The 26,422-nt window shown below is 38.8% G+C and overlaps 1 protein-coding gene across 3 annotated transcripts in view; it reads left to right on the forward strand.

The window, feature by feature from the left end:
• Nucleotides 1-5,905: 5,905 nt before the first annotated feature.
• The window catches only part of MXI1 (MAX interactor 1, dimerization protein), a 74,187-nt gene continuing 53,670 nt past the window's right edge, over nt 5,906-26,422 (forward strand). The window contains exons 1-2 of one of the 3 annotated variants that reach the window (XM_083363822.1): nt 5,906-6,225; nt 17,221-17,353. In XM_083363822.1, the coding sequence (XP_083219948.1) occupies nt 5,991-6,225; nt 17,221-17,353 (368 nt within the window). In that variant the 5' untranslated portion in view covers nt 5,906-5,990. Of the gene's footprint in view, nt 6,226-16,004; nt 16,611-17,220; nt 17,354-26,422 lie in introns of those variants that run through there. The other 2 variants (XM_083363821.1, XM_083363823.1) reach the window with 2 other exon arrangements.

The following is a 26,422-nucleotide window of genomic DNA, read 5'->3' on the forward strand; positions in this document are numbered from 1 at the left end:
AGTGACCCAGCCAGAGAACTCTGTTGTGGACCTGATGGAGATAATAACACAATATGGGAAGGTTTCTGGATTTAAAGTAAATACACAGAAAACTAAAATTTTGGCTAGAAATATGACAGTTTCACAGAAGGCTCTCTTAGAAGGATTAACTGGATTTGAGATTGTTAAAAGGGTTAAATATCTGGGGGTGATTTTGTCACCCTCTAATACAAAGCTATATAAAAATAATTATGAAAAACTATGGGGGAAAATTCAAAAAGAATTGGAGAGTTGGCAAAAATTGCAATTGTCTTTGCTGGGACGGATTGCAGCAGTGAAAATGAATGTCCTGCCCAAATTTTTATTTTTATTTCAAATGATACCGATTCTTAAGAAAGATTCTAACTTGGAGGAATGGCAGCGTGGTATCAATAAATTTGTGTGGGCAGGGAAAAAGCCACGAGTTAAACTTAAGATTATGCAGGATACTCGTGAGAGAGGTGGCCTTAAATTGCCTAATTTTAAATTATATTATGAAGCTGCTGCATTAGTAGGAATAAGCGATTGGATTAATTTGACGCAACTGAGGTTATTAAATCTTGAGGGCCATGATTTGTTGTTTGGCTGGCATGCATATTTGTTGTATGATAAGAAGGTAGATACTGTGTTTAGGATGCATATTTTAAGACAGGCATTGCTGAGAGTTTGGAAGAAGTATAGACATAAGTTAAGCAGCAAGATACCATTGTGGGCAATTCCAAAACACGCAATAGAAAATATACATGCTGGTTTCAAACATGATGTGACTACGTACAAGGAAATTTTAAGCCTGGAAAGGAATGTTTGGTGTTTGAAATCATATAGCCTCTTGCGAGAAGAGAAGGTTGTTCAAACTTGGTTTCAATATATTCAATTACGGGCCAGGTGGAAAGAAGACCAGAAAAATGGATTTACAATGACTGATGAAAATTTGATAAAGCAGATTAGAAATCAGGGACCAGCACATATTAAACGGATATATCTTGCATTGATAGAGATTGACTCAGAAACAGAGCTTGTTAAGGATTGTATGATAAAATGGGCCCAAAACATCCAGGAAGTTATTACAATGGACACGTGGGAAAAGATTTGGGTGAGGAACGTAAAATTTACTCAAGCTCAAAATCTAAGAGAGAACTTTTACAAAATGTTTTATAGATGGCATTTAGATCCTAAAAAGCTTGCAAGTATGTATCCGAATTACCAGCCTAAATGTTGGAGGTGTGGTGATGAAGATGCAACATATTTTCACATATGGTGGACATGTAAGAAGGTTAAGGCTTTTTGGATAAAAGTCTGGTGGAATATGCAGAAGATTTTTAAACAGAGGATAAAGTTTTGTCCGCAACTTTTTTTTTTGGGAATAATTGCAGACGCTACAGTTGTGGACACCAAGCTGATGTTGAACTTAATTACGGCGGCAAGACTTTTGATAGGTCAATATTGGAAGAAAGAGGAACTGCCGACCATAGAAGAGTGGACTTAAAAGGTTTCCGACCTGGCAGAGATGGCGAAGATTTCGGCCTATTTGAAAGATCATTCGCAAGAACGTTATATTATGGAATGGAGAAAATGGATTGAGTTTATCCAGAACAAGTATAGGGTTAAGAAGTTTTATGTAGCATTCGAATAAGTCTTCTTTCGTTTTTTTTTCTTTTTCTATTCTAGTTTTTTATATATATTTAATATTGCTAAGGTGTGTTTTATCCTATATAAGCTAGAGAGTGATGGATTTTAGAATTTATAGTTGTTAGTATATGGTTGTTTATGATTGCCTTTTTATATATATATACCTTGTATTTAGCTCTGGGAAGTCGGGGGGGGGGGGAGGGGGGGGTGGAGGGAGGGGGGGAGGGGGGGAGGTTGGGGGGAGGTAGGGGGGGAGCAGGGAGGGGGAAGGGGGGGTTTAAAGGAAAACTGTATTTTAAAACTTTTCAATAAAAAAAATATATATACTATACTCACAAGCACTCCTCTAGTTATGACCACTCATTCACCGACCATTTGAAGCTACAATGCTGCTGATGAATGGTACTTAGGATGAGTCCTTAAAGTTCTGGTTGTCTCGGCACCCCAAGCCATGTGATTACAATTTAGGAATTTGGCAACTGACTTGCACTTATAATGATTGTTTGCAGCAACTCATGGTCATGTGATTGCCATTTGAAAACTTCCCTGCCAGCTTCCAACAAACAAAGACAATAGGGAAGCCATCAGGGAAGGTCACAAGTTGCACCTGTAAATCATTCCCAGTTTCCTGCACATCCTCCTGCATTCCAGAGCACTTACCAGCGCTCAGCTCCTCACACAAGGGTGTGGTAGCAAGCCTCCCTCCCTCCAGAACACCTACCCGATACCTGGATGCAGCAATCATTTACTTACCTGTCAGTCTGTTTGAGATCCACCTGGGACATGGGACTTCTTCCTGTCTTCCCCATTGACTTTGCTTGTGAGAAGCTGGCATTATTAAATGATGTAATCACATGTTGCAGACACATTACTTAGTGATGGAAAATCTGGTTCCAACCACCATTAAGTGAGGACAAGTTGTATTTGAAACCAAAATAATTCAAGTGTTTTTATGTTGCAGCAGCCTGGAGGATGTGAGCAGTTTTTCTCCTGTTTAGAAGAATCCCTGCTTCTTCTTAAGCAAGTATTATAAGAGGAAAGGGCCTTAGACAATTTTTTTATCTCCCACATAGGCACACCTGGGATGTTTTGGTATATTGTCAAATACACACTGTGTGAAATGAAGACATAGACTGGGGTATGTGCAAAAGATATATATTTTTTTCTTTAGTATAAATTGGGGCAGGACAAGGGCAATGATTTTTACTTTTTGAGTTTCAAGAGAAGTGTGAATCTTCTTCAAACGACATTTGAAGCATTGGGAAGTGGAAGAAGCAGTAGTATGGAAATGCCGTTATTTTCTTGGTGGTATTAAAGCAGAAGCATTTTAGTAGTCTTCTAACGTTGGCAACAGGCATCCCAGCCTTTTTGGAAAATTGTATAAATCTGATATGAGAGGGAAAGGGGGAGGTTGTGAGTACTGAAAATGATTGCCAAAGAGATCTTGTCCATTCACAAAATATCAAAAATGTCTTCCATAATAGATGTACTAACTTTTAATGTAACCAAACTTTGGCTGCGCTCAGGTGAACCATCAATGGCATAATACATACAGAACATTTCCATCCAGTGGTTGTACAGATTTTTGCAGGCCTGATTCAGTTACCCTAGGACAGGGGTGTCAAACTCAATTTCATTGAGGGCTGCATTAGCATTGTGGTTGCCCTCAAGGGGCCGGGTGGGTATGGCCAGGGTGGGCGTGGCCTATTGGGTAGGCGTGGCTAGAGTGCATATGGCCTACTGGGTGGCTGTGGCCAGCTCTACATCGTTCACATCAAGGGTGCCTATGGGGGCCTGGGCAGGAGTGGGACAGATCTGAGGGTCTCTGGCAGAAGGAGGGTCTCTGGGCCAGGGCCAAGGCAGTGGGGGCTGTTCCCTCACTGTTTCCAGGATGGCTTTGCGGGCCACATGAAACCACTTCACGGGCCGGATCCGGCCCCCAGGCCTTGTGTTTGACATGTCTGCCCTAGGATGTGTCCACTTAAAATCACAAAATTAAAAGAAATATAATTGATGTTGCTCTTCTCTAGTACTTCAAAAATGGTCCATATTAAAGCAACATCTTCATTCTTTTTTTTCTGGACAGATGGACACATTTACAGAATAAAGCCCCCAAATTAGCATGCTTATTGTCTTTGAAAATATGCCAGCCTATATGGAATCCAAAGCATTCTTGGAAAATAAAGTAACTGCCAAACACAGTGATATTTTCTTTTTCGTCCTATTTGGCTGATTTTCTATCCCTCATCAGATTCTTTGCAACTATAGGTAGCTCTCAACATGACTATTCATTTAAAAATGATTCAAAGGTACAATAAGAAAAAAAGATTTATGACCTATCCTTGCACTTACAAACAACACATCACCCTCATGATCACATGATCGCAATTTCGGACCTTGGCAACCAGCTCACCTTTATGAGCTGTTACAGTGTCCACAGTCAAACGATTGCCATCTGGGATCTGCCCAGCCAGTTCCAGCAAAAAAAAAAGTTAATTGGGACGGCTGGATTCACTTAATGACCATGTGATTTGCTGTATGACCACCCTAAAAATGGTAGGGAAATCTGATCCATTCACATGATGATTTGACATATGACCACACTGACTTACAACAGATAATTCTGATCCTAATTGTGGTTATAGGTTGAGTACATTTCTGGATTAGGTTTTATCACGTTAACAAACAATAACATAACACCAATTGTATTCATATGACTGTTATGTTGTATTTATCACAGGCCTTTTTTCTTTTTGTGCCCATAAGCGAATGGTCTCTAAGGAAGTTCATGTCTGTCAGATACAAATCTCTCTTTCCCCAGGCTTAAATTTTTAGTGACAGATTTTCTTTTCTTCTCTGGCCTAATAAGGAAATATGGGGGAGGAAGCCAATCTTTTATTCACAAAATCAAATCTGGAATAGTAGGCAACTAAAATGTTTCATTTCCTTCCACCTGAATATTAAAACAGAGATGGGAACTCAGAGATTCTGTCAAAAAAAAAACCACTGTTAGCAATCCAGCCATCAGGACCAACTAAAAGAAAGGTTGGGAGTGCTATCAACTTTGGGTGTTCCTAAGGTGCTTCAATTTATAAGCCTAGTATTCACAGTGTCGTGTCATATATTTAAAGGTAGTCTAGATTCACATTTTGCACAAAATCATGTTTTTCTTTTTAGCTGTATTTGTAATCTAAGATACCGTAGTTTAGTATTTAGTTCATTGTATGACACCAGACTTAAGGCCTTATTTCTACAGAAAAAGCTATTTTCTGAAACAATATTTGTTTTTCCCTGAGTTTTCCAGTATTTTGGAGATTTCCAACCAATCAGTAGCTGTGACCAGGGCTGTTCCTGTCCCCCAGCCGCTTCCTTTTTCCATCTCCAGCAGAGAGGGGTAGAGGAGTATGCCTCTGCATAGTATGTGATCCTAAACCAGGTGTAGGCAACCTTGGCTCTTTTATGACTCGTGGACTTCAACTCCTAGAATTCCTGAGCCAGTAGCTGGCTCAGGAATTCTGGGAGTTGAAGTCCACGAGTCATAAAAGAGCCAAGGTTGCCTACACCTGTAAACCATGCTTCATTCAAGGAGCTGTCCATTCTGTTTGTCAGAAAAGACTTTTCTTCTCATGAGGATGGGAGTTTATTGTCCAGCATGAGGTGCTGGCAGGCAGGTGACATTCACAACAATAATCATAACATCTAAGCCAGATAGAAGTAGGATTTTAAATATTATGTTTTTCTTTTATAAACAAATGCACATGCAGCTTGAGTGATTACTAAAAAAATGTGCAGAATTATTTTTAAGGTAATCTAATTTGTTCATTTTTCAGCTTTTTCTTTTCCCATGGGCTTTCTCAATTGTCAGCAAGATATATGGGCACTTACAATATTTTCTTCTTACCCATCATTCCTTTTTCTGTTTACCCCATTGACTGATTTTGAAGCAAACCGCAACCTCTTTGCGTAGGGAGCCATTTGGCTTTTTTTCAAATGATTCTATATTTCTGAGGTAGTGTGTAATGATCAACTGTAATTTTATGGTTTCAACCAAATTGGGCTTGCTTCCGCTTCCCTTGTTTCTTATGGTTTTGAAAGTCACGTACAGCGTACTCTATCCTCACTATTGTACTGTAGGTAAACCAGACTCTTCCATTGCCACTTTAAAAAAAATGTATACAGAAGAATGCTAGCATTAGGACCTGCGCGGAGTCTTTGAATCAAGAGGTCTCTTGATTCATTCAATCTCCCTTAGACATTCACACACATACACACAAACTGCAACAAGAGGAGGGAAGTCGGCCAAAAGGGCTTTAAACATTTCAAAGTTTCCATTTGCAGAAGCAATGGGGAAACGTGGCAGGCCAAGGAAAGAACTCAAATGTGAAGGTGATGCTGGGGAAGCTGTTCTAGGGCAGCAGCAACTGCCAGTGATAGATAATATGTCCAGGTGCCCATTCAGTGACATTTTCAACACCAGCAGTGAGGACTCCATGGAGAAGATCAACACTTTCCTACAGAATGTGCAGATTTTGCTGGAAGCAGCCAGCTACCTGGAGCAAATCGAGAAAGAAAACAAAAGTAAGTGGAGTTTTAATTTTCATTGGCTCCTTCTGCTGCTTCTTTACACGCAAACATATATTAAGACTAGGCATGTACAACAACAGAAAATAAAGAAAATGTTTATGAAAATGCAACAAGACAGACAGAGCTGAACCTGCCAGATGAGACTGTTTCAATCTTTTAACCCTGTCCTAAGTCCAGTGGAATTTATGTGCGTCCCAAGGGATTTCATTAGAAAATATCCTTAGTTGTTTTTGTTCGGTTTTCTTAGAAACGAAACAAAAACATAACCACCACACATTAGTTATGAAGTGATCCAGAACAATGCTGTCATGTTATATTTTGATTTATGGGTATGTGTGTTTGTGAAGTGTCATGTCCCCATAAAAGGCTCTTAATGTGTCAAAAGCAGGGGTGGGGGGGCATCGAAAACTGACCAAACTAGGAGATGGGGGAGGGGAGACCATGCAAAACAAACTTTATGATCCTCTCGGTAGACTAACAGAAAACACTTTCAGGTTTTTAGAAGGAATGAGAGGGAAAAAAAACCTTGTTTATCATTTTCAACTCTCGCTTCCTTCTCCTCCCCCCCTCCCTGCAAACCCAAGAGATTGTGATTCTCTTCTTAAAGAAAACCTCGCCGAGTATTCTGTGACAAGAACAAAAGGGGAAATAAAAATAAACACACACACACACACACATTCCCCCCCTTCTGGAAAAGGATTTCCCCAACACCCCTCCCCCTCCTTGCTAATGTTGCCGTCAGCAAAAAAAAAAAAAGAATAATCCGTACAGAAACGCTCGTTTGCAGCGTCTTTTGAGCAGCCTCCCGGGTAGAACAATAACAAGCTAGGAACAATTTTAACCAGCAGGGCTGGCGTTTCATCTAGTTTAACAACAGCGAAGGTCAAGAGGAAGAAAAAGAAAGAAAGCGTTGCATCGCGTCAATCCCTGCAGTGGGGGGGGGAGAAAGAGGAGCGAATTTAACTCTCCTTTGGCTTTTGAGTATATTATTTGTATGTGTCAACCTCTTTCTCCCCCCCCCACCCGCACGCGATGCTTTGCCTTACAAATCGGCCGAACAAATATGGGTGCCCCCCCCGCTGTCCCCCCCCCTCTCCGGAGTGTAAATTTCCACTGCAGTTCAACTAGCTTAAGCCTTTGTTGACCGCCCTATCTTTCTCCCCTTGCTCTTCCCCATCTTTTTCATGAATAAGTGGATATATGGGCATTGTTTCCGGGAGGACGGGGTAACGCGAAGACTTCACAAAGCCTTCCCCCCCCCACCTCCTCCTCCTCCTCCTGCCACTTTTGCAATGGCTAACACGCTCGCTGACATCAATGGGGTGTATTTTTAACCAGCGCCTTTGGCTTTCTGGTCAATCCGGTTCTTTCCGCGGCACCCTGACTTTTAGGATTGAGGTGCAGGGCCTTGGCTTCCGCGCAAGGCGATCGCTCAAGGAAGACGGGCTGCCAAGTTAATGGAGGTATCCGTCCGTCCGCCCACCCTCCCCTCCTTTGGGAAGTCACGTAGGCAAAGAGCAAACTCGCCAGGTAGCCAAGCCAAGGGGGCGGAGAGGTGGCGTCCAGGAGTCCTCTAGCAACTCGGCCAAAGTGGGACTAATCAGTTTATACCGGCCATCTCATTTCATTAGCACTGGAGACGGTGCGGGTAGAACTAGGTCAGCTTTGCCTCCGTTGTTTTCTCCGCTCCTCCAAGCCAGTCGTGCACAAAAGCATCCCTCTCCCCACCAGGAGAGCCGAGTTGGGGTTTTTAGGCGTTTTCCCTTTTTTTTTTTCTGACTTCGCCAAACTGCCCCGTTTTGCTGCTGCGGAAAACAAAGAGAGACAGAAAAACAAACGTGCGCGCGACGTTCGCTTCAAGCCAAGCCACAAAACTACTGCACAGCTCCTTACCTACTTTCGGTAGGAAACTCAGCCTCTTAAATTATTTTAACACAGGTTGCGGGGCTGGTGATGGGTGAGAGAACTCAGTAGTAACTGTGTTTCCAAGAACGTGTGTTTCGTGACTTCAGGTGTTAAATGTTTAAAAATCGGAATATTCAAGAAAGACACGGGTCTCCTCCGTAGCCAACTAATTTATCTGAATTCACTGTGTCCCCTACATATAAATATTTCGACCCTATAGAAATCTATATCCTGATGAACGCCAATGTCATTTAGGATCTGTAATTTTGGGATGCTCTCCAAGTCATTCGAATAAAATGGGAGCGAGGATGTGCCGTCTTTGGGTTTCAGCAATAACATCTCGACGGAAAACGCAACTCCGTTGGGCTGCCAACATGTGTCCTTTCAATGTTCGTGACTCCCCTCCCCCTCGAGGAGCAAGACTCGCGGATTTTGCACGTTTTGCAAACGATTAGGCCGATATTGCTCCACACATTCGTGCATTTCAGCGTGGCAGTGACTTAGGCGGAGGGCAACCCACGCGTTTGAATTTTCCTTAAAACTTTTTTTTTTTCCCGTGGGAGCGGCCAGTGCAAGTCTTTTTGAAAACGTAAACAAGGCGTGCACATTTAACAGCCTCTCGAAATCCCAACCCCCCACATCCTTCTTAAAGTTTCACCGAAGCAAAAACAAAACGACGCTGCCTCGGCTGCACTCTGATCCGCCTGGCTAGCTTACAGTATAATCAGTCTCGGCTCCTCCTCCTTTTGAGAACCACATGGTTTCCACATGGAGACAAACTCCTCTCTTTCTATTGGCCCTACTCTAACTCGGGGGGCGTGGTTATCTCAAGCCATTCCGCCAATGGGGCGCTCTTTTATCCCTATGATGTCACGCGTTGCTGAGCCTGAAGATCAACGGGAGGAGTCTGGAACGGAGCGGAGTGTCCTTGTTGGGAGTTGTGGTCAGATGATGTCATAGTTTCAGGCTTAAAGCGACAATGTTCTGTTTTGCGCTCGTAGCTTTTCCAAGTTGGAGATGCACAATAACAATAAGGGCCTGAAGAGGTTCCACGAATTCCGATCCTTTCTTGCATGGGCATAACGATGTGGGCAGGGGCCGATTTGTACGAGATTGCAAAAGGAGGGATTAAGCGTCTTTCACTTGCCTGTATCGGCGAAGTTGTTCCTAAAATGTTTGCCCGATACGTGTTTATGCATATATAGGGAGAGACATTTTGTGCTTTGTCAGGAAATATTAAGTTATTTATGTTTGAAAGGTGTGGAGTTTTGTGGTTTTTCCTTCTGTATTTACTTTTCCTGAAGCAGGATTTATATCCTTCAAGTTATATTATCAGAAGCGAATATGGCTCTCTAAAAGTTTCCAGGATGTTTGCAGTCTTACAGCACGCTTTTCTTTTAATTTAGTGCAATGTCAAAGGTTTATGAGTTCAGGCCATTATTGTAACTGCTAGTATGGAAAAGACAGGCTAACTTGCAGTCGTCTCTTGTTTACCAGTTGCACGTTTAGTATCGTTTTTTCCTATATCGAATGAAAACAGGGTTGACCTGGAGTTTTAAGGGAAAACTGCCACTCTTTTTATGTTGCTTATTGTTTGCTTTAGTGTAAATTGGATTACCCGGCATGCAACTGTTTGTTGGGTATTACATCATTGTACTAGAAAGTTGAGCAAAATTCTGTGCAAAAAGGCAAGTGGGAAAAATAGCAATATCAGTAACTATTATTCTGCTACTTGCTTTCAAGCACCTAAGCTTATAAACCCCAAGTGTAACAATTACAGGCATACTCACAGCTTCATAAATCCATTTGACGATCAGTTTAATATTAAACATTTGTGCTGATTGAAATTGTATTTCAAGTTGTAGGTCATCACTTTTTTCTTGTGTGTGTTTAAATAAAGCAGTTTTATTTGCAACATAGTTCTGCTTAGTATAACTTTAATTTTTGTAAGAGCTTCTGTGTTTGTATAACCAATGGGACAGGTGAAAGAGATTTCTATATTCAGCAAAGAAAAAAGCTGTATCTGCTACAGTAAAAATCAGGAAAAATGTCTCTGGATTCATTAAGGAAAAATAATATTTTTACTCGTGCAAAAATGTTTTGTTACATAGGATCTATGTAAGAATAATTATTTTCTCCAGACATCACTAATCAGTATGCCCAAAGCTATCTATAGAAGCTTTTAGTTGCTCATTTGGGAGGTTATAAAGAGAATCATAGCATGATTTTAACAATGATTTCTAAATATGTGACACAGGCTACTGCAACTGTGTACGTGATGCACCACAACTACACTTCAAATTTTGGGACATCCATGGTTGATTAAGAGAGGTGAATTTTAGGAGTTGAATTTCCATTTGTTCTGGGGTGGGTGGGTAGCAGATTGGAAAGACTGAAAATAATGCAGCAAATGACTTCATGAACCTTATGATACTACAGCCCTAAAATTGCCTAATTTATCAACATTAATGTAATTGGCTTTCCATATCATCGGCAATATTGCATTTTTTCTGATGTATACTGATAAACATTAATAAGGTATTTTATATATTAAAGTGTACACATGTGTAACGAAACAACATAATGCACTACTGTTAAATTTTGTGCTCCACTCCTGCAATTACAGTGAGTTGTAAAGTATCAAACATTTAAAACATGTGGTTTTATAAGTGATACTTGGCTCTTCTATTAAAATATATAAATGAAAAGTTTTTGAGTTCTTAAATAGTGATTTTGCAAACTGGCATAATACAAGTTTTGTAATAAATGTTAAACTCTTGTTAATTTTTTTAGATCATTGTCAAAATCTCACTTTGTAGCTTGAGGCATCTGTAGTTATAACATCGAATGACTTTTTTTTTAAGTTGCTCTTTTTGAAGTCTGAAGAAAAAGACAGAAGAATGAGGAAAAAAACACAGGGTAACAATAATTAGGTGGCACTGGCAAATGAATGCCCCACAAAGATGGCAGGAATGAAACAGAAAACCCACATTAAATTTCTACTATGGAAATGCTCCAAATGAACAAAACCCAAAACAATTTGAAATTAATCATCCCTTTAACAAATGCTTAAAAATGAGAAAAACTACTATATATAAAAACTTTGTTATCAATATGGTTGTGCAATGTTTTTGAATTTAAGATAGTGTGTTCAGAATATGGGTAGGTATGCACAAAGCAATCTGTCTTCAATTCTTTCAAATCCTTCCCCAGGATTATGCTGCAGCTGCCTGACTGAAGCTGCAGTGGTAGTCTCAACATCCTGTGGAAAAACACTGCTTTTTCGGTGGGATTTTGTGTGAGAATTCCTGCATGCTGTGAAACTTTTTTTTATCTTAGAACATGAAATGTTGCATAGCCATATTCACTTCATGTAGAAATCTGCTACATGAATATAAAGTTCTAGCATCCTTCTCTTTGAAAGCGTGACAGGTGAAATGGCCCTGAGGAAAAAACTGCAAAGGATTGTTTCTGAAGAGTGCTCAGCTACTGGCAGGGATGTCCACAAGAGTCAACATGGAGGCCATGACCAAATGATCCACGTCCCATCCCTTTTTTACATGTATCCAGTGGATACATGAAAGAGATGATTCAGTTGTTCAGTCCAGACCGCCACCATTTTGATGCTGTTTACTTTCCCTCCTGATTTCTTGGTAATTCACATAAAAACTATTATAAACTTCACAACTCTTTTATTTTTATAAAAATGCATTGTGTGGATTCAAATTTTTGCAGAAATCAGGAATGTTTTAATATTACTCAGTTTGCAGCCATCAAATTCTTTCTGGGCCACTAGCAATTTTTATACAGCTTAGAGTTTGTACAAAGAATGGCATTGTTTATCTTCAAGCAGAAACATTTTACTAATAAAGAGATTGTCCAGAAGGGATAACAAAATGATTTGTGGCTTCGATTACAGTGCTAGCCATGAAGGGTAACCTTACTTGCTTTTTTCATATGCCATTGTTATATAGAGAACTTATTATTTACAAGACAATAATAACAGTTTATTTGGAATAAAAGAGATGCTCTTGCTTGTAAACCTTTGAATTTTAGCACCTGGATAACTAGGAAGGAAACTTGCTATTATCCCCAATGCATCAGGAAAAGAATTAACATTTAGTTAATGTACTTTATTCCTTATATATGCTTTGATATTGTTGAATTAAAATAGAAGTTTGTAGCTTAAATTCTTCTTTTCTTAATTCATAAGCTAAAATCTTCTAGTTTTTGTTGAAGATGATTGTAGTGTAGCCTAAAAGCAAAGAAACTGGGTGGTAATAGTAATTATTTGTTTATTTACTTATTTGTTTATTTAGGAGGCAGAGCTAGCAGGAGCAAAATTATTAAATTAATGGAAATTGTATGCCATTCTGGAATTGCATCTGGTATGGAATAAACGTGATGCTTGCAAGGGTGTGATGCATTCTTTGAACTATTTTGAAGAACAAAATAGTATTCTGTAGGGAATGAAAATACTTGATTAGATCATATCTGTGGTAATCATTGGCAGCAAGTCCATTGTAATGTTTTTCAAATTATGCTTTATATTTTATGTTTCATTTTCTTCCTCTATAATCCCAATAGCCTGCCAAGTAATGTTGTTGGATATTGCTGAGGAACAAAAATGTGGATGGAATATTCAAAGGGAAAAGTAGTTAAAATGATATTTGATCAGTAATTATTGCTAAATTTGGAAGTGAAATATTGTTTACTTATGCTAACCTATTTCAGTAGAGTTAATGCTCTTTGTGCTGCCACTAACAGTACCGTTGGAAGATCCCTCAAAGAACTTTCTAGGCTTTTGATCTGCTCTCTCTGAGAAGCTATGGAACATCACAAGCTACAGTTGTATAAACAAAGAAATTAATATAGGCTAACCAGTGGATTGTGAAGTAGCAAGTTTGCACAACACTAGATGACAGTAAACAAGTTTTATGTACCTCTTTGCTGCTGTCTAGGAGTTGTCTGGCTGTTTGCAGTCCAGATTTGATACTGCCAGTAATCTCACTCAGTTAGCTTTACTATTAAATTGACATCGATAGGATTTCAATATAAATAAACCTATTGGCTTACTACCATATATTATTGTTACATTAGTTTGAGTATAACCACTGAATAGTTTCTCAGAATTGTTGGAACTGAGGTGAGGTTTTTGGGGTTGGGTGTTGGATTGTCAGTGCTAATCATGAGCTCTAATCAAGTGATATTTCCTGTAGAATGACCTTCCCCGGGTCAATAGCCTTCTAGCTCTATTGCACTGCAATTCTTATTCTCACCAACCAACATCTATCATATGCTGTCTATCAGGTTAGATCCAAGTAATTTGAACCCATATCTTTTGGATGAAACTCCTATGGGAATATTTATTATTATAAAGTGAGATACTGAAGTGCAGGCAGGCAAAAAAAAATCTTAAGACTTCTGTGACTACACTAAATAAGAATTATTCAGAAAATTAATTAAGAGTGATATCATGTGGTCTGAACAGTTTTGGAAATATAATAATAAACCGCAATAAGAACTTATTTTAAAGGGTAATGTCATTCTCCTTCACAAACCTTTTATTATTTATAGAGAAAATCCTATGAAATCCTAGAACAAAATGACCTACCATATCATGATGAAACTTGCCTATGCAAAAATCTTTAAACCACTAAGTAATATGACTTAATTTGGCTTCCATTGACTTTATGCATAAGGTGCTTCCAGGCTGAATGATTATGTAAAAGTTCCATCTAGATCAGGGGTGTTAAACTGCTGGCCCACGGGCCGGTTTCATCATACCAAAGCCACGCCCACTCCATTGCTGGCAATGCAGAGTCGCAATACATCACATGACGTGGCAAGTTTGACACCTGTGATCTAGAACAAGCATTATTGAACCTCATAAAAATAATGTTCAAATTTACCAAGATTGTGTAAAAATAATCACATTTTGTTTACTTCGGATTCTGTCTTGACAATAATTGTGGAAATAGATCTGAATGTACCTTTGAGTAGTCTTCACTTCTGGTGACTTACAAGTGCCTGCTACATTTTTGGAAGTGGATACCATTGCCTTTTTCCAAGGGCTGAGACAGAGTGACTTCACCAAGTTATTCAGCTGGCTTCATGCCTAATGCAGGACTGGAAATCATGACTTTGTGGTTTCTACCCCAGTACTTTCACTACTTACCCTCTTACTTATGACCCTGTAATCCCTTAATTTGGGATAGAGTTGGGGTGACTGGTTGGAGCTGAGCATTTGCTGGCTAGAAGGGCATATAAACTTTGAAAATTATTAGCAAGAAATGCTTTGGATCTCAAGCAAATGCTACATATTACCTCTCTGTTATTCATTTAAACTGCTCCAGGTTTTTTTTTAGTTTTGAGACAAACCTGAAAAACCACTGTTTTAAGGATTATATTAATTTTAATGAATGGATAGTTTTAATCAGCACTTTTTAAAAGGCTCCTATGGAAATCTGAAAAAAGTCAGACTGCTCTAATAGGAAGGAGCTGCTATGTTGTACATCTACAAGTCTGAAGCACTTCTGAGTTATTTTCATAGTGCTTAATATGGAGGTGTGTTTACTTATTTATTTCAGGAATAAAAATTATGTTTTACAATGATTCTTGCTGAAACAATATAACACTGTTTTCTTGCTAAGGAAAAAACTGAACATAGGAGGCTCTGTTTGGTATCTGCAAAATATTTTCTGTATTCAATTATAAAATATTACAAACTACTCAATTCGGCTTTTCATTCTGACTAGTTTGCACATCATCTTCTTCCAACTTTTCGTATTTGTCTGTGTTTCAATTTAAGTTCAGTTTGCCTAGCAGTTTCAGTTTCATTTTCCCTATACATGGGGATACATTTATTTTTTTGTAAATTCTATTTTTTCTATTTAAAATATGATTCTATTAATGCTTTAAAGGACATTCATATATTATTTGTTTTTAAGACCAAAAATAATCACATCACAGGACCTGTTCATTCCAGTAGTTACTCAAGAATTTTTATTTTTATTTTTTTGAGAAAAGGGAATATTTTAGACATAGGCTTCATTCCATAGGATGTATCCCATAAGACTCTAAAACAGAATTAATTATGCTATAATAAAGATTTGATTTGAAGTAACCATTATTTCACATTAAAACTCTTATCCAATATGTAATTTTAATTAAATTTGATGGAATTTAAGTTTCAAGCAAACATGTTTTCAGCGGCAGACTTACTTTAATTTTTATAAGATGATTTGATTTTAAATTGTATTTTAAGTTTCTTGAAATAATTGCAGAGGTAAAACAAAACAGGCTTGTAGAACATGTTATTTGATGGATTTATTATGGCAAATTATAATAATTAAAATGCACTTGACAACTTAAAACCGTGCAAATGGAGCAACAAATTGTTTTCAGTGAACTTCTTTCCGAGCAGTTTATGCAATTAACGGTTTGAGGCTTAACAAATCCCAAAACTGATTATTTTGAGGGGAAGGCGCAAGACAAGGTGTCCATTTATCTTGGAATTCTGTTTATTATTAGATCAACCTTCATGGGTTATTTTATGTAAACAAGGAAAGGATTTCCCCATCTCATATCCGTTCTCATAGCCATAACGAGGGGAGGGCTGCGTAAGCTTTCTTCGGTCCGAGCAACATGTGTAACGTGGAAAAACGAAGCTTCCCACAATGCAAACGTGCACACGCGCCGTACTTGCAGAGAGAGGAAGCCGAGAACTACATTTCCCAAATGGCATTGGGGCTGAAAGTCTCATGTGCGTCCCCTCCCCCTCCATGATTTCTAAGCGGAGGTAAACAAACTGTGAAAGAGGCAGGGACGTACAGTATCTGCTGCAGAAGGCGGAGAAAGCGATAGATCTTTGGGGGAGAGGGCTTGCACGATGGATGCAGGGGCAGCATCGAGATAGAGGAGGCGAAAAGTGTGGGTCCACGGAGGAAAGGGGCAATAGGGGGCAGAATGCAGGACTAGATTAAGAAGAGGACAGAATAAATGTTTGGGGCACTGAGAAAAGGGTATGAAGATGGGTCGGGCGCAGTGCTAGAGATTTAAAGGAGAAAAAGACGAATAGCCAAAGGGGATACAATCGGGACTAGGAGTTGTGGGAAGGGTCTCTGTTAGTGCCTAGAGGTAAAGAAAAGAGATCTTCTTGAAGTAGGATGTGGCCATGAGTCAGGGTAACTGCTGCAGTAGTTGTTCAATTCTTTACGCCTCACTGATTAACTTCGTAGAAGCAGGACGAGAGGCACCCTTCCTCCAAGTTACTCGTATCCTACCTTATTCTTTTTCTCTATTGGAAAAATCAGAGAACTAAGGTCTATTTCACCCATAGTGCCAGGGCAAGGCAGCCTTCACAATTGTTCGGGGAAAGGTCTCATCCATCCCAAGGGCTATGGAGCGTGTAGAAATGATCAACATCCAGCGCCTTTTGGAGGCAGCCGAATACCTGGATCGCAGAGACCAAGGTAACACCTTTTGAGGAAGGGGCCACTTTCCTGGAAATAGGTGAAATTTAACTTGTTTTGAAAGAAGCAGTTGCTTGGGGAGAGGGGAAAAATAGGGCCAAAGAGATTCACATGTAATAGATGGAGAAATGTGAGCAGAGTGGCAGAATTTCTTTGAATGTGCTCTGGATTTGATCAAGAAGTTTTGATACATTAAAGTTGTCTTGGAAATACATTGGAGAACCAATTTGGGGTAGTGCTTAATGTAACTAGTATACAAACTGGGAGACTAACTTCTAGTGCTGCCTTAGGTATGAACTCAGTTTGCTGACTTTGGGCCATTCACTCTTTCTCAGCCTTAGGAAGAAGGCAATGGGAAACCACTTCTGAAAAAGAGAGACAACTGCATGCAGTCACCAGGACTGACTGAAAGGGATTTGGACTCTAAGCTAATCAGCCTTATATGAACAGGTGCATTGCCTGTGGTTTTTATATCTGAGTGTTCTCAAGTTTGTTTAAAGCTGAGAGTGCTCCCTGAGAAGTTATTCAGAGATCTGCTGGTGTTGTCTTTGGAAAATACTGTTTCTTACTCACTGTTCCTTCTGTTTCCATTTGATCATAATTTATGCAGAGTGTGAACATGGGTATGCCTCAGCCTTCCCTTCCATGACAAGTCTTGGACTGCAAGACCCAAAGCCACTGCAGAGACTGAGCCGGTCACGAAAGCATAGCAGCGGAGGCAACAGCACAGGCACCACAAACAGGTAACATTCTGAAAGTCACTTGAAAAGGGGAGATTGTTAGAATATATAGGCACAAATATTTCATGCATCCATCAGAGAGAATAGGTTATATTTTATTTGTCACTTTTGCTGGAGTTCCCCTTTCTTCATTATCTTGCTTCCCCAGCCCTTGATGATCTGCAAGTTTGTGGCTTTTAATAGAAGAATTGACCAATGTGGTATTGTGTTAGCTGCCTCTTTAAATCTTGCAGAACCAGCTTGTTAGCTGAGTACGTAATGCCTTGTTCCTGCAGGTTCCCCACGCTCATTTTATGTAACTTGCATCATCATTGAAAGCTTTCCCAAGTAGCTGATTTTACTCTAGAAGGACTAATATTAATCTAGGGGAAAATCCTTTGCATTTTTATTTTGAAATGTATCCCACTGTATTCAGTGGAGGTATGGGGATTCCCCACCCCTTTGCTCAGGTATGTTTGTTAAGTCTGTAGTTTAAATATTTTCACTTAGCAAAAAGAGACTTGGAGTTTTAGATCAAATCATATTTGCTTGAACACCATTTGAAGATATTGTTTTACAATGTATTTTTGTGCAGACTTTTTCATTTTTGGCATAATTTATAATCTGATGGATTATGAAACATCACATTAAATAGTGTATTAGTCTGATAATAGAATCTGCTTTTCTGTCCCTCATGTGGCATGTTCTATGTATGTAATAATATCAGGTTAACAAATCAACTGATGGAAAGTGTGAGCAAAATAATTGCAATATAATAGAGTTCTGTTCCAGCAGATAAATATATTTTGTAGATTTGCCAAAAGCTCACCTACTTGATTACAGCAACAATATTTGCCAAAGATATAATCTTTCTGGTGCTCTCTGTTGGTGGTATATGAGCCATTTTAATCAAATATGTCTCCAACTTCTGAACAAAAGGCTCTTGTTTACTTATTTAAATATAATTTAGAGAATTTACTAAAAATCATTGTTGCAGAAACACAATAACATTAAAACTAATTGATACCTTCAAAATTAGTCATCTCTAATACTGCAGTGCCATATTCGTAATATTTGTAGTGATGACATTTCAATTGCATGCCATGTCAAATGAAACAAAATAAAAAGTCACACAGCTTCATTACTTCCACAGATAGGGTTTTACTCTTTTTTTTGAGCATGTCTTACAGTGACTGTTTTAATGTAAATGTTATTGTAACAATAAACAAGTATTGTAAATAAACAAATGTGGATAGAAGAAGCAACATTTGAAGTTTCATCTATAAAGCCAATTAATTTTTATTTATTTATTAAAACATTTTTATACTGGCTATATCACCAGGCTCAGGGTAGTGTGCAAAAGCAAAATATCATTAAAACATATATCATAGAGCAGTGATGGTGAACCTTGTAGAGACCGGGTGCCCAAAAACTGCCACCGCCCTGCCCCCACTCTGCCCCCTGCCTGCCCCGCCCACCCGCAGGGCCACCCACTGTGTCTACGGCCCACCGCAGATTGCCCAGGCAGCCCAGCAGCACCATGGCGGCCACGCCCTCCGCCTGCGCCCTACAGTATCGTGCATGCAACAGGGCACGAGTGCAGAGTCTTGTCCCCACTGCCCGGCTGCCATGTCCTTGGCTGCGCTGCTCCAGGTGGGCCACGCCTGGGGGGCAACTCTCCTCTGGGGGGAGATGAGGAGGAGGCCGTGGGGGGAGGGGGAGGGCAACGGCACACATGCCCACAGAGAAGGCTCTGAGTGCTGCCTCTAGCAGGCGTGCCATAGGTTCACCATCACTGTCATAGAGCCTGACACAATATAATGTGATATCCCCCCCAAAGAACATATAGAAATGTGTAAAAGCATGTAACAATAACAATGGCAGCCAAGTCACCACTCATCAAAGTTTTTCCTGCCTTATGAGATGTAGAGAAGGAGATGAGGCCTCTTTAGCCCTGGAGCTATAATGTTTTAAAATCATTAGGGCTGATATAGAGAAAGCCATCTTTCTGTTCCACAATCTTTGTACCTCCCTTGCAGGGAGGCAAGAGTTTAAGGAGGCCCTGGCATAATAGGCTGAATTATTTGGAAAAAGATGGACCCTGATATAGTTCAGAGCCATTCTGTAAAAGGTCTTACAGGTAAAAAGTAGCATTTGGACATCTATTGGTAACCAGTGGTATTATGTTGTAGTAGTAAGTCTCATTTGCCACTAGCTTGTTTGCTGCATTCTGCACTACTGGTAATTTCTGAGTTGTCTTCAAAAACCACCCCATCTAGAGCATACTGCATTGTCATGCCATGTGGTCATGCTGGCATGGGTTACTTCTATCAGAACTTCCTGGTCTCTTTTACAACCAGAGTTACAACTAGTGCAGACATGTCAAACACAAGGCCCGGGGGCCGGATCCGGCCCGTGAAGTGGTTTCATGTGGCCCGCGAAGCCATCCTGGAAACAGTGAGGGAACGGCCCCCTCTGCCTTGGCCCTGGCCCAGAGATCCTCCTTCTGCCAGAGACCCTCAGATCTGTCCCACTCCTGCCCAGGCCTGCACAGGCACCCTTCATGCGAATGATGTAGAGCTGGTCACGCCCACCCAGTAGGCCATATGCACTCTAACCACGCCCAACCAGTAGGCCACACCCACCCTGGCCATACCCACCCGGCCCCTTGAGGGCAACCGCAATGCTGATGCGGCCCTCAATGAAATTGAGTTTGACACCCCTGAACTAGTGGATCAGTTTAGGCTGAGTGAAGCTTTAAATAAATGCTCCTATTAATAGGATAGTATAACTGCTACATTATTTATTTTGTGTAAATGTATATAAATAGTATTCATTCTTTAGCCAAAAAGTCTCACATGGGAGTTTATGAGGATCGGTATTACATATGTAACAGTTCTGATATTTAAGTGTTTTAAAAGCAAGACACAAAGAAGCATATATAGGGCAAACGAAAGAAAAACTGGGACTCTGTTCTCAAAAATGCTTATAACAATCACCCAAGAGAAATATTTCAGGCAACTTGGTAGAATTGCTATCCTTGGCAAACTTTGGTTTGTACCTTAGCAGGAAATAAAATTTTACAGAGTCCATTTATAATAGGATGTTTGTTCCTGCCATTCATGAAGACACATGGAAGTCTTCTTTCAGTATATTTTTCCACTGTCTGGTCTGCTGGTGCTAGGTTTATTGGTGAGACAATACGTGGTCTGTACATTTTGGTTGCAAAATATATGCTTCAAAGAATTTAATATACAATTGTGTTAATTTTGACCAAGTTTAGAATAAAAGTAACAGAACCCAGTGGCAACAGCTGAATTCTGGGACTAGAGGCACTAACCCATATTTATTTTTTATTGTACTTTAAAAAATTATCCCTCAATAGCAGCAGCTTTTATTATATGTAATAATACACTATTACAGTAAATAGAAGCAAACAATAAAACAATTAAAATAATCAACAACTAAACCAGTGGTGATAAACTTGTTGAAGTATCACAAAACAGAACCAAGGAAAATTCAGAACTTCATAAAGTCATTTAGATATGACAAGAATATATTTTATCCTTTCTGTTAAATCTTGCTTTTTTGACAGGGAAGACAACAACAAATGGTGAAATAATAATTTGCAGTTCTGGAATTAACAGCTATAGTTGTCTTATTTGCTCTTTTCCTGTTTGGCTTGCTTACTATGACTACATGGGAAGGGAGAATTTTTTTCAGAAATTCTTTTGTCTTTCTATCATAAAGAGGGCAGTTGAAATTTACTATTCTTATTTTAATTTTTTATCCTAAATCACTTCAAATAGTTTTCCACTAGCTAGTCTCTGATACTAAAACTAAATACAGTATAGATAGGAGCCAGTTTTTGAAGTGATGTAAAATAGGCAGGGGGCATACAAGTAAAGCACCATAATCTCCTTTTCTTGCTCAATTTTTAATTGCTTCAATTTGATTTATATGGGAGTAAAGGCTGGTAGATTACAGTCTCAGTAGCTCTTCCATAGCCAAAGAATTGTTGCATCGCAGGAAATGTATGCAAACCGATGCTTTTCCAATGTATAATCAGGGTTAATGAAATTTAAATGGGCTGTTGTGTAATCCAACAATTTAACTGGGTTCAGAAAAGGACACAACAAATTGAGGATAAGAACACTGACAGCTATTAGTAGAAATGGGAGGTACAACCTCATACCCAGATATATGCAAAAAATGGAAGCATGCAACTCAGAGTGAATTGCTTTTGGAAAATCTGGGATAGTTGTAAAGTTCCTTCAAAACATTGCAATAATGAAGTGCTAAATCAATGTAGCATAACAATATTTGAGGTAATAATTTTGACTAATCATGTTCTAAATGTATTTTGTTTTATTTTTTCTAATAATTTATAGTAGTTGAGTCCATAGATGTTTTTCACGAATGGCAAAAAAAAAGACTGGATAAAGAATTGAAGGGTTTTTTGTGTGGTGGGTACAGTATACGCATGTGTGTATGTCTTAATTCTTAATGTTACTGTTTCTAATATTCAAAGCACCTTGAAGTTTTTGTTTTAGGTTTTTTATTTATGCATTTTTATTTGCCTTTCAAAATCATAGTCTTAAAGCAAACTACAATATAAAATTGTAACATTTAGAAATTATAACTATACCTTAAAATGTATATTTAACAATAAATAAAAAATAAGACCACAGAATCTATTCAATTAAAAACCAAAAACAATAAATAAGCGTATATAAAAATAAGTCCACTTTTAACTAACAACATTTCCTTTGAATTTAAGTTTAGTGATAATTTCAAACACGGTTCCCTCTTTAATTGGTGGACCAATAAGTAGATCCTTTAGTTGATCTGGGAGAGGTAGTTGGTCTGTGGAAGAGGAAATGGAAGCAGAAAAGGAAGAGCTGCTAGTGATTTAGGAGAAGTTAGAAACAAAGAAGGCAAAGAGCCATTAATAACAAAAAAAAAGCTTTTCTACCTCTTAGCAGAGGGAGAGAAAGGCAAATTCTTTCGTTACTCCTTTCCTCCCAGCCAAAGGGGTCAAAATTGCTCTAATGGCACCAAAAATTGTAGTGATTTTCTCTTCTTTGTGGTGGTGAGGATGCATGCTTATGGCTTTCTTTTCTGCCTGAAAAAAAGGGTCAAAACTATTTGGTTGCCATTAGTGAAAATAGAGCAGTTTTGAGTATGAGGGAGGTATTTGTACATGGGGTGCATGAGATAGGGATATATCTATATATCTATTGAAATCAGTAAAATAATAATTATAAGTAGGCGTATATGTTAGAATGTTAGAAATGATGTCCTTTGCAAAAATAAATACAATATATTACATGTATATCCAATTTTACTATAACATACAACATATTAAGAGGGACATTAAGACAGTAAATGGCTCTGCTATAGAAAGCAGACTCAGAATATGACTACACCCAAGATTATAGCTGATATATTACTGTATATACATATCAGAATATGGAAAGATAGTATGAATATGTATGACAAAGCTTGCCAAGGAATAAGTGTGGCTGCATGATTTCAAAGACAAGTTCTATCAACATGGAGGAGGAACATTATTACACTGACAAATATAATCTGCCTCTGAGGCTTTTCTACTTTCCCAAATCATATCCCCAAATTGGTGTATTAGACATTTGGCTGTTGTTGCTCATAGTGAAGATTTCTATGTCTGGTATTTGTAAATTCCATTTGTTTCCAGGCATATAAAATGGGTACTTGACAAACTGTTGCCAAGCTTAATAAGTAGCACTAGGCCAAAATGTCATGAAATGTACTTGCCTTTAGACAACGTCTTGATGTTTCTTATGAGCAAGGTATGGATTTTTTCATTAAACAGTAAATATTGATGTAAAAGAAGATGTTTATCTTTATTGCAAGCCCCCCCCCCCAAACAAATTAATGCTTCTTGCTCCAGTTAATCTGCCGTAATAGTAATCAATGGCTGAAAAGTAGGCATGGAACAGTGGTAAGTAGAACCTACTCAAATACATTTACTTGCATATCTGAAATAGAACTTAATGGAAATTTTGGTGGCACAGTAGTTTCAAAAGTTCTATTTCCTTTTGTTGGAAAGAGGCTGGAGACACCTGGCATATAAATTTAATATATTATTATGGTTTGTTGCAGTCAGCCAGAAGTTTAGACTGGAATTGGCATTTTTATCCACCTACTGAGTCCTTCCCAAGAACCTGGGCTATGCAGATATTGTTAAGTATTGTCATAGGATGTACGCTTTCCAAATTAAACTACCTTTTGCAATTGACAGTGATTTTGTCAAGTGTTGGTCCAGATGTTGTTGTTAATAATCATGAAATGATTAAAAATCCAGACCAAATCAGAAATACTCTTGTGGTGATGAGTCTTTCTTAATCTTTGTTCTGTGGAATGAGGTGTTCCATGAAGGTTAATAGTGTTCTATGAATTGGTCCAAGAGAAGTTTTGCTCTGGGGCTTAGATCCATTTAATGGGCCAAGAAATATCCTATCCATGAAAGAAGAAGAGGTGTTATTTTTAATTCAACATATCTTAGCTTTGGCATTCACAATGATTTTCTTCAATAAATCTCATTCTGGATATTGATGAAATGTGCCATTGAATTCAAATTCATTCATCTAAGTTGTATAATCAGTGTCTTGTATCTAAGAGAAAATAAATACCATTATTGATACATATATTTTGTTTCAATAATTATTTTGTTACTTTTTCTTCATAAAAGAAAAGCATAACTGTTTTTTCAAACATCTTTAAAGATTTTAAAGATGTTTAAAGTTTTAGCACTTAATTTTTGGTAACACGTTGATTTCATCAAGTTCTTGAAACATTTTGAGAACTCTTTTCTTAGTCTGGTGTTAGTGAAAAAAACCCCGAAAGTCTAGAATTTAAATAAATAGCTGTCTGACTTAATTTCCCTGCAATAAATAGACAATATGTCCTTTCTTCTTACCACTTCTAGGTATAAATCAGAGAACCCTTTTTAGCAGTTGATGACATTGCAAATATATTTTGCATTTTTTTGAACATAGGTAATTTGTACATCTAAAAAGCAAAATATGGATGACTACATGGATATACATCTGGACATCTTTGCAGTTATGCTTAACATTTGATGCAGTCCTTTTTCACGTTGTTCATTACAAGTGGATTGTTCTATATCATACCACAAAGATAGTTATTGGTTTTAAGTTGTAAACAGCCTTCTGATGTTAGGTGTAGTGTACAAGAGCCTTGGTGGAGCAGTGGGCTAATGCCTCCTTAAGTAACACCAGCTGCCTGCAATTAGTGCAGGTTCGCATCCCACCAGGCTCAAGGTTGACTCAGCCTTCCATCCTTCCGAGGTAGGTAAAATGGGGACCCAGATTGTTGGGGGCAATAAGCTGACTTTGTAATAATGCCGCTTGGGGCCCCCCCGAAAGCCCTAATAAGCAGGCATATACATAGAATGAAGGCTATTGCTAAGCACATTGATTTGTGCTTAGATTGTAAGCCGCCCTGAGTCTTCGGAGAAAGGCAGGATATAAATGGGATTTTTTTTAAAAAAAGTTACAGATAGTTCTGCTCAGGATTGTTCCTGAATATAAAAATGTCCACTGACCCTTACTGTTTCTGCTGGTTTAGACATGCTAAATTAAGGGAGGTATCAGCTTCTTAAGGACGCAGTGGCTCAGTGGGTTAGGACACTGAGCTTGTCGATCAGAAGGTCGGCAGTTTGGCAAGTCGAATCCCGAGTGCCACGTAACAGAGTGAGCGCCTGTTACTCGTCCCAGCTTCTGCCCACCTAGCAGTTTGAAAGCAGTAGAAAAATAGGGACCACTACAGTGGGAAGGTAACAGCGTTCCGTGCGCCTTTGGCGTCTAGTCCTGCCTCCCACATGACCATGGAGACGTCCTCAGACAAGCGCTGGCTCTTCGGCTTTGAAACGGAAATGAGCACCGGCCCCTAGAGTCGGAAACGACTAGCACGCATATGCAGGGGAATCGACCTTTACCTTTACTTACAGCTTCTTAAATCTTTACACTTACACAGTTTGCAACCCACAAACTATATGGATAATGTGTGGAGTATACAAATATTCAGGGAGTTCGGTTCTGAGCCCTAAATGTGCCAAATTAAAGCTACCTTTTTCTATTTCATATTTTTATTCAAGATATCTGTGACAAAGAGAAACATTTAAATGGTCAATATTTTTCATAGAACTAGACTGCTTGAGCTACTAACATCTGTATGTATATTTTTCTTTCCGTTGGCCAAAAAATAGGAATGATATATATTTTAGAGATATATTTTGGCTCCTTTTGCTTGTTTTCTAATCCGAGTGAAAACCAGCTTTAAGTGCTCAACTTTTGGTTGTTGTCTTACCAAACAGAATGAATATTTTGGTTGGGCAGCAAAAATTACTTGACCTTCCTGTTATTCCAATGCTGTGAGTTTAGTGACTGCTTTTAATCCAGGGAGCCTTGGAAAACAGTTCAGTGTTGCTAACTTGCAGAAGATAATTTGATGTATAATCCACCCTTGGGGGTGGGTAGAACAGATGCAGTTGGGTGGTATAGAAAATAAGGAACCCATCAAACATCATCTTCCTGCTTACCCAAAAATTAGGTGACTAGTTTTCAGTCTCAACAATCTCACAGTTCTGTTGGGACGGTAGAAAATTGAAGAAGGAATACCTTGTTTAAATAAGTGCCAGGTTAAGCAAGAATGGCAGGTTATAATGCAGTCTGTTGTAATAACCTCCATTGGAGGTTGGATAATTGCAGACAGCATAGCTTTTTTGAACATCTGTGGACGACCTGATAATTCCTATCAGGGTACTCATACGAAACCAACTGCAGTAACCACCCTTTATTATCACAAATAGACTGCTTCTGATTCTTAGAATGTGAATGCTGCTATTGCTAGCTTTCAAGACAGAAGTAATAAGGTGGCTGGGTTGACATTTTCTGTCTTATTTTTTCCATGGGAACTATCTATAATTGCTAAAATATTAATGTGTCTCCTTGTCTAATGGGGATATAGCCACGTACTATATCCTTTCCTATATAGAAAGTATACTATACTAGAGCATATACTGTAGAA

Source organism: Vipera ursinii (genome assembly GCF_947247035.1).
Source record: "Vipera ursinii genome assembly, chromosome: 5".
Taxonomy (NCBI): Eukaryota; Metazoa; Chordata; class Lepidosauria; order Squamata; family Viperidae; genus Vipera; species Vipera ursinii.